The following is a 9824-nucleotide window of genomic DNA, read 5'->3' on the forward strand; positions in this document are numbered from 1 at the left end:
AGGGCTATGGGATGAAACAAGGCCCGAAGGTTGAAGGAAAAGGGCAAGGCAACGAATGATTACGCCAACAAGAAGTGGCAGCCTCATTGCGATTAATAGTGGAGCAAAATGCCTTTGCCGCGGAAGAAAGGAACTATAGGCATAAAGAACGGGTCAAACAAACACAAGAAGAGATGAATGATAAGAATATGGAAAGGAACACTTCGAATTACATTTCAATGAGTAAGGCCTATTTTGATAGAAAAAAAAAAAAATTATGACCTGGCGGCAGTTGTTTACCTCCGACTATATTCCTACAATGGCGGATGATGAAGATAATGATGATTTTAGATATTAAATTTAAGTTGTTGTAGTTTTTAAATTTAAGTTGTTGTAGTTTTTAAATTTTAGTTGTAGTTTTTAAATATAAGTTGTAATTTTTAAATTTAAGTTGTTGTAATTTTTAAATTTAAATAATAAATTATGTTTGGCCCTATGGCCCCCAGTTGGTGACGGTTTTTTGTGACAGTGCTAAAACAAGCCCTATGACCCTAGTTGGTGACGGTTTTTTGTGACAGTGCTAAAACAAGCCCTATGGCCCTTTGACCTTCGGTTGGAGATAGTAAGAAATATGGTCATGCACTGTGCATTAAAATATTAATTTCTCGGAGGACCAGATGGCTAAAACAAGTCATCTGGCCAACCTTCGGTTGGAGATGACCTTAGTGAATTGTTTGGTACAATATCAGACTAAGAAGTAGATAATTAACAAATTATAATATTATATTATTTCATCAATATCTATTAAAATTCTATCATTAATTCTCTCTTGTTTTTTTTTTTTTTTTTTCCCACTAGAAATCTCTTCCTTTCTCGAAAGCCAATTCCCCACCATTGCAGACTTGCAGAGATCAAACGAAAAACCAACTCACAATTCCACAATTGCATATCAAATCGAAAGCCAATTCCAGAAATCAAAACCCATTTCAAATTCAAAACCTAGTTCAGAATCAAAATCCAAATCACATCAGCAACCCAAGCCGCTGCCCCCGACGGAGAACACGCATCGGCAACCCCAAGCTGCTGTCGTCCCAATCCAAGGCATGCAACAAGTAGTTTTGGTTCCTGATATGAAGGGGAGACGATAGGTGGTGACGGCGAGGTCCGGTTAGTTGCCATTTGGCCGGAAACAACTCGCCGGACTTCGGCATCGAACCCGTAACTGCGTAGAGCCGCGCAGAGGAGAGCAAGGGAAGGAGAGCGGGAGAAGGAAAAAAAAACGGAGAGAGCGATGGAATGGAAAATGATAAAATATACAGAAAGCAGGATTAAAGTGGGAATAACAGAAATTAATCATGGAAAAAATTGGAATTACACTGTGCTTATGTGAATGGTCAGATTCCATTAGGTCACTGCTCACATCACATATTTACATATTGTCTGAAGAAACTTATTTTAAACATTTTAGATGCATTATCCTTTTTTGATGACGCTGACAACTTGTTCCTTTCACTCGATACTAAATTCCAAACGTTTCCTGGACCAACTGTTCTACTAGAAGGTTTTCCAGCTTCCCATGTTCTTTCCGATATCAAGAATATATGAATCCCACCAATGTGAGGTCTTATGTAACACTATATGATTTTGGAAGAGCATGTTATTCACATGATCGACCCAATTGACACTAAATTTCACATTACTCAATAGTTGTTCATGTGTTAGAACTGAAGTGCGGACATGTGTGACTAATTTGTTGTTGAGGAGTAGTTCATGAAGGCTATTGCAGGATTGGTTGCGAATTAAAGATGTTGATATTGAATATAAATCTGTAAAGCCCTTTATTCAATGAATTGAATACCGTACATTAAATAATTATACTTTATGTATGAAAAAAACTAGTGAACTTTAACGAAAAACTTCTGGTAATATTCACTTTAACGAAAAATCATATTTTTTACACTAAAAAGTCAATCCTGCTACTATTCATTTTACCATTTATTTTATCCTTATAGTTAAAATTCAAAATTTTCAAACCCTTTTAATTAGTTTTCCTAAAAAATTAATATAACATGGTCCAAGCCCCCAACTAAAAAAAATGGGAAAACCCTTTACTTAGAGAATAAATGGGAAAATGGTGTACACTATAAACATACATATAGAGTAATCCTAGTGATTACAACTCCTTTATTTAGACTAGACCCTGCATATCTCCTCCTCCTCCTCCTCCTCCTCCAGGTTTCAAGACCTGCTGTAAGTGAAAGGTGGTGATACTTTAAAGCTATATAATTCTAGCTAGATTCAATTCTTTTCCTCTACTGTTTGTCTATAAAGTTGCACTATCCGCCTGTTTCTGGGTTGTACTGGTCTTGCATTAGTGTCTGAGTCCTGCAAGATTTTCAACACAAGTACATCTAATCAAAATAACATCGAATTTTCAATGTTTATGCATAATTTTTTTTTTTTTTTACATGAAATTTTGAAATAGTTTCATGATTGAACTTACATCATGAACAGCTACTCGGAGTGATTTCACTTGTTCTTCTGAGACAGTGCTCACCTGATGAGTTAAAACTTAAGTGAGATTTAGAACGAACAGAAACTTTGTAGACACCAGAACGTATTATCAAATTTTAGGGTTTATAAAATAAGAGAAAAGAACCTCTCGAGCAATGGTCCAGATAACATTTTGTGTGCAAGGGGGAGTTGTAAGTGAGCCAATATATCTGTAATACTTTGTGCTGCTTGTTTTCATTTGCCTTGGATCAACCATACCAACCACTTCTTCCTCGTCAGTGGTATCAGAGACGTCTGCTAAATAATCCATGATCTAAACACAAAAAGGAATAATAAGTACAGCAAGCATAAGAGAGAAGAATGAAAGTATATAATTTCGACGACATTTACCGACCATATCTCTCACATAGGAGGATCCATGTGAAACCCTAATCATGCAATTGAGTTATATTTATGCGAGCGATGGTGTTGGAAATGTAGTCAGTATAAAGTAGGGTCACTCCAAGTGAGGGTTTTAAATATTTTACCGATGACAAAAATGGATCAGGAGCTCCAATCCTATAAAGAATTCCAGTCACAGCAATATTTCCAGTTGCGCTCTCATGAACCAAATGCACCTCTAAATCAAACCTCTTTCCATTGATGGTGTGTTCTGAAGACGCGTGCCAGTGGCATTGTTTCAGTTTATACAAAGTTCCGTTTAATAGTATAAATCCTGCATCAGTTTCCCATTTCAACTGCATTGACAAATCATCGAACAAGCGATTAATATTCGTAAGAATACTTTTTCCTCACAGACTTAATGGAAAATTAAACCTCAACAACCCCAAATTTACGTGCACCTTTCTTGGTACTTTGAAGTGTAAGGTAATACTAATTGTGTTAGGAGAATTTTTCAAATTTGATCTCTAGTTTTTTATCTTTATCTTACCATCATATCATGCCCCCTATTCTTAAGAGTGGCATTGCAAGGCCTGTAGTTACTCATAAGTATCCCCAAATGTGACACTAGTTCGACTCTGTCATCTGACAGATCAATCGGAGACTGCATCGATCCCTTGCTGCACATGCTCCATTCTTGGCGTATCTCTCCCCATCGAAGCGGTCCCTTCTCACTGTCTTCCTCATAATTAAACTCCCTCTGATCTTCTGCATCATCAAGAATATTAACAAAAATGAGAAGTAATTTTCAAAATCCCATAACGGCACTACCAATGGCCGGAAACGTGACTTAAAATTGTAGGAGGGGCCATACATTATTTAATAAGGATAAGAGTGCGTAACATTGATGAACATGGACTACCTTAAACAGAAAATTTACTAGGAAATCAAAAATTCAATTGGAGCCTTTGTCATTCTTAACCATGTATATTTAATATGCATGTTGATATATATATATATATATATATATATAAAGCTAGAAAAACTGTTTAAAAATGGCTGAAAGCAATATCCTATTTTAATTTAGAAAATGCATTACTTTAACTACCCAAATTAAAGAAAGCTTAATGAAACTCTTAAGAGAACAATATGCTCTACTTCGATTCTAATAGTGGAAGTATTGAGCATATATAATAAAGATATTACAAATAATTTATACCAACTTCTTCAGATGTTGCATGGCGAGAATTCAGCAATACCAAGGCAATAAGGAAACTGTAAAATAATATTGGGGTGGGAAACTTCTCCATTTTTTAGCTTCGAGCTGCACTTGGAGCCTATGGGGAATAGGAACAGTTGCTTCCATATTTATACGCATCAGCCTGTAGTATGATGCGTAAAGACTTTCAAATAATGAAGCCTTTCGCAATCATGACTTTCAAATAAAATTTCTTCTGTGGCTACAAAATTTCTCAGGTAGTTATGCAGTTTCAATGGAATCAGCTAGAAGTCATTCATGGGATTTGCCAGTCAATAGAGAATTCCTTATTAATTATATGAAAGTAGAATTTAGAAGAAGACCCGAAAAAATGGTGGTGTTTTTCGTCCTTCATCTCCAAAATTTTCTACAAAGTAGACTCCATTTGATACACGTCATTGCTGAGGATTCTTTGATACAACTATTAGTGTAGAGTTTATACATGTAGAGTGCTGGGTGGATCTATGTGTCATGCAAAAATGCTACTTTTACCATATATTTGTATCATCTTTCTAATAAGGATGAAACATACATAAGTTGACAGGTTCAACTTCTATTAGAAAGAAAGATGATACAAAATTAAAATGATACAAATAAATAATAAGTGTAACATTCGTATCATAAGTTTAAACACTCTAACTTTTCTTGGAGGTTGGGTTAATTGACGAGTTTGTTTAATATTTGTTTGGTGGTTGGTGGCTGGTGGCTTGAAGGCAATTTTGGGGGTTTTATCAAATTTTTGTTGTATTTGTGAAGGTTCCCACCAAAAGGGCCTAGAACATGTTGACTAAAAAAAAGGTCTAAACACGTGTGCAAAACTTGTAGTTGAGGGAAGGTAGGTGATTTTTCACACCTTTTTTTTTTTTTTTAATTTCTTAAAAAAAAATTATTTGTAAGCATTATATTGAATAAATTAAATTAAACATAAGTATGTAAGAAGCCAAAAATTATGTGTATTTATTATTTTCCCAAAGAAAATATATAATAAAAAGAATTGAACGATAATCTAGAGAAAAACCACAGCTGCAGAATCCACCAAACAGATAAGTAGTACAATACGCAGCCTGTTGTCAATACTCACACCACCACAAACCCAACAAATATAGTAACATGAAAGGACGGTTTTGTACACTGACCCACGAAGAAACGGCCCGAAAAGATTTTTCAATGTGACCGGTACACGGGTTGGTATATTACATATCACTATACAAATGGTGGGACATATGTACTAAAAAATTAATAACTTAAAAAATAAAATTCACCACTTCTATTAAAACAGGTGGTGTAACACTTGTGTTCCCGTCATAATGAAAATTTTCTCCTAACGTGATAGTACTGTACTATCTAATAATTTATCTAAGATTTCAATACCCAACCATCTCTTGCACCTTGCATCCTTCATTCCAATCCTTCCTCAAAAACACTTCCTCTAACTTTATTTTTACCCTCAATTTGAAGAATGTTGTGATTTTCGCATGTGCTTGTGACCTTCTTTACCAGATGACGACTCTTTGTTACTAATATGCAACTCTTATACGCAATTACAGGAGACTAATTCTTCCCCAAATCCGCCCATGTTAGTCCCTTTTTGTCTAGATGTGAAGGGTTCTATGGCACCCCAACTTCAATTCGTGGTAGGAATTATGATTTAGAGTTATGGTTCAATTCAGGGTTTCGGTGATTTTGGCCCAAGGGCACTCATGTACGGGTGATGCTTGATTTGGTGCTATGAGTTTCTTTAGCTGATTATACAGATTTCGTCCAATTTAATTTAGCTCTTCTAAGTTGTTTTTACAATTATGTTAAGATTTGTGTCTTTTGCGCGTTATTTTAATGAATGTCATTGTTGCTTAAAATAAAATAAAATTTCAACCACATACTTCTTTTTCCAATGGTGAAAGAGGTTCGAATTTTTATTTCCTGACTCCCATTAATCAAAAACTACACTTTTATTGATTTATTAATGAAAAAAAAATTAAGGGATGTCTAACGAATGTAAAATCAGTGTTGTAGACCTATACGTAACTTTGTTGTTTGTGAAGTAAATTTTGTGTATATATATGATCCGATAACAATTGTGCCTATAAACTCTGTTCCTGTTAAAATATTCTTACATATTTGAAAGTTCTATAACAACTTTGATTAGGACTTTTAAACCAGTAGCAATGTCCTTTTTTTTTTTTTTTCTTTTTTCAAAAAGGGACAAGCTGGTTACTTCGTAATGACAATCCACTATTCTAGAGGTCGAGAAAACTCATAGAGACATTTCAATCTCTTCCTAGACACCATCATGCGATTCACTACTACCATAAATCGAACCCAGAACGTGTCATGTGAAATACGAATATGGAATTCATCTCCAACCACTAAGTCATCTTGTCCCTAAATAAATAGTTGAATTATAGTCAGATTTTGTATTATATTCTATATATGCAGCTCCCCCGAAAGGGCAAAAAGAGAAGTCCAACTGCAATTCTCCCATGTTTTATGTTGAATTGAAAAATGTTTCCATAAATGGAATGGTTGAGATACGGTGGCTGTCCAAGATATTTGGAAGGGAAAGAAATGTCAAATTTGAGGAAAAATAAAACTCATGACGCAAAGTATTATATGTTAATGGAAGTCTTGTTCTGCCACTAAACGTATAATGTATATTGGAAGCTAAAGTCTAGAAAGGAAGATCGAAGATGATGAAGAGGAACTCAATGCCAGAAAAAATGAAACTTGAATCAAATTTTACTAAAGTATTTAACATATATATGGTAAGCTTTATTTAGGTTACTTTCCTCCTTAAAGATACATAGAATGCTAATGTAAAAAAAAAAAAAAAAAAAAATACCATGCAACTCTTTTTATTTTTACCTTGATAGAAAATCGAATACTACATCTATCTTAATCTAAATTCATTACCTCACCACTTTAATTAAATTATGCATATTAAACCGTGTAACACACTTGAAATCATTTTGTATTCTTTTAGGACTGCAAAATTGAAAACAATACTCTTATGTTTTTCATATTTATTCTGAAAATTTACCTTACCTATGTCAAAAAGAAGTTGAAAGTTTGAATGCCCCAACTTTCCAGGGATCAAAACTAAATTTGTTTCCCCACAAGAATCAGACGATTTCAACACAATTAGTGGCTGGACAAACGTTATAGCCGCCTAACCATGGACCCACAAATGATACAGCCCAAGCTACCGTTTACCTCATTTTTTCTCATAATCACTTTTTCGCCTCCAATGCCTATGCAAGCATTTAATGAAACAAGAATGCTCTGCAATGAGTCCATTTGGTCTATATTTCAGTGTTTGTTATTTGAGACTTTACTGCAATCTCAAACTAGGATACCCCAGTGTTGTGATTTATAACTTAAAATTAGAGTGTTGGATGCAAATCTGGAAGCGGCAATTGATTGAACGATGACAAAAGCAGAGAAGAAGAATTTTAAGAGTTCTGGGCGATCAATCAAAGGTGGAAGCTGTTGGAATATGCTCGAAAAGCAATTGACATGGCATCATGTAATTGGCTATTTGTGGCAACCCAATGTCAAGTCATTGACGACAAGGGCAAGTGAGAACATCCGTTAATCAAGCACATAACCTAATAGCGAATTGGGAAGTTTGTTATTGATTAGGATGAGTCAAAGAATTATGTTAAATTGTAGAGACGGGATCGTGAAGAAGTTTCAATCTTGAGATATGTACCCTATAGATCTTAAGTTCTAAATTATGTTCCTAGCCATAGGGTGATTGAATGCACTATCGATCACCCATAAAGGTTGATTTAATATCATATTCAGTAGTGCATCTCATAGTAAGCACGTAATGGCATGAAATAGACACAAAGGTAACCATTTATGAGATCGAGTTCACTAATCATTGACCAACCATAGAAGTGTACGAATGAAAGATTATCTACTTGCCAATCGTACAACACTTTTGGGCTATGGATGCACTAGTTCTTAGACATGAGACATCATTACTTATCTTGTGTTGATGAATATGATCTTTGGCCTCACATTGAAGCTCGTGGAGCCTTATAGTGAAAGGTTTGAGATCGTGTGCATTAATGCAAAGATATATGAATGTAGAACAAGGAATTTCTCACCTTCTAGGAAATCATGGAGGTAAATAATCATGTAGCCCTTAACGATCTATCTCTAGAAGTCTTACATCAAGGTAATCATATTTATAAAAGTTTGATAATAGTTTCATGCTCTGAAATATATGATCTAAATATAGTAGACAAAGGAACTAAATTCATTGTAACCATAACTTAGGTTCAAAATATGTGTTGTATGAATTCAAACATATCCTAACTAATCTGGGTAGCCGTAGGCCATTGCTAGATGTTACTATTCGGTTTGTGAATATTCCTACAAGGTTGAATTAGAATTGTTTCTAATTATGTAAAATTAGATTAATCAAATTAGCCACTGCTAGCTTTAGTTGGAATCTACAAGGTCACACACAATAGAATAATACCGAATGGTAACATTGGTGTAGACTAAATTTGATATAAATTGTTTGGGCTTACTATTGTTAGTTATTTGAACTAAAATAAAACAAGGAAGTCCATTCTGAAGAAAATATCAAAATAAATAAATAAATAAAATAAAAGCGAATCGGGCTAAAGCCCAGTGACGAAGGAGGTGCGGAAAGCCCAATTAAAGGTCTCCAAGGGCTTGCGGCACATATGTGTGGTGGAGGATTAATTTGTAATCCTATTGGCTTATGGAATTGTTCTCTATATAAGCCTAGGGAGTCTTTAGACCTAATGTGAGAATACAATTCAAAATTCGCAAGGAGAAATTAGATAAAGGGGAATTAGTTTTTTCAATTCAGAGATATTGAAAAATAAACCACAACACCCACTCCCTTTGCCGCCACACCACTTGAGGAGAAGATATTAGCAGATTGTCGTCTTCCTGATTCACCAATCAGAAATTCATTCGTGTGGACACTGGTAGAGGGAAAACACTTGGGAGTCTCAACATCATTGAATTCTTTCGTTTGTAAAATCTAAAGGTTGAAATTCTTCGCTTTCACCTACAACATTAAACTTGGTACTTTGTTGGAACTCGCTTCTGCTTACACATAAAAGTACAATAAGTGGTATCAGAACCTAGTTTCAGCATGGGTTTTGTTTGTCGGTTATTATGAAGGTTTCTGCATTGTCAGCGAAATTTGATATTTAAAAATTTTCGATGGGAGGATGATTTTAAGAGTTTGAATACTAAATCCTTTGGATGTCTTTGAGGCAACATTCATTCGGTTCACATTTTCGGTTCGTTTTTTCAAGCTTTGCATAGATTTTTTGGCTCTTATTTTCTAGTTTATATAATGGATTTTTTGGAGAAAGCTGGAGAAAAATTCATGTTTTGATGCCATTTGGAATTACTGAGTCATGGCGGATATCAATTTCGAAAGAATTTGGTGATCACTTGGCGTTTGTATTTGTTATCCCAATTTGTATTTGATTTGGAAGTCTGCTAATTTCTTGCCGAGATGGAGATTGTTGTGATTTACGACTCAAAATTAGAATGTTGGATACAAATATGGAAGTGGCAATCAATTCAACTATGACAGAAGCAGAGAATAAGTGTTGAAGAGTTCTGGGTGATCAATCAAAGTTGACAGTGGATCAATCGAAAATAGACAAAAAAATCCTCTCGCATTTCATGTTTA

The 9824-nt window shown here is 34.7% G+C and overlaps 1 protein-coding gene across 1 annotated transcript; it reads right to left on the reverse strand.

Annotated features, from left to right (window-relative positions):
• Nucleotides 1-2066: 2066 nt before the first annotated feature.
• LOC137741415 (alpha carbonic anhydrase 7-like) lies at nt 2067-4298 on the reverse strand. Its single transcript, XM_068481133.2, has 6 exons — nt 4094-4298; nt 3425-3642; nt 3021-3230; nt 2639-2806; nt 2483-2536; nt 2067-2364 (listed from the first exon to the last, which is right to left on the reverse strand). Exons 1-6 carry the CDS (start codon nt 4182-4184, stop codon nt 2278-2280), a joined length of 828 nt encoding a protein of 275 aa, XP_068337234.2. The 5' UTR covers nt 4185-4298; the 3' UTR covers nt 2067-2277.
• Nucleotides 4299-9824: the final 5526 nt, after the last annotated feature.

This window comes from Pyrus communis, chromosome 11 (genome assembly GCF_041283825.1).
Source record: "Pyrus communis isolate YQ-2024b chromosome 11, ASM4128382v1, whole genome shotgun sequence".
Lineage (NCBI taxonomy): Eukaryota > Viridiplantae > Streptophyta > Magnoliopsida > Rosales > Rosaceae > Pyrus > Pyrus communis.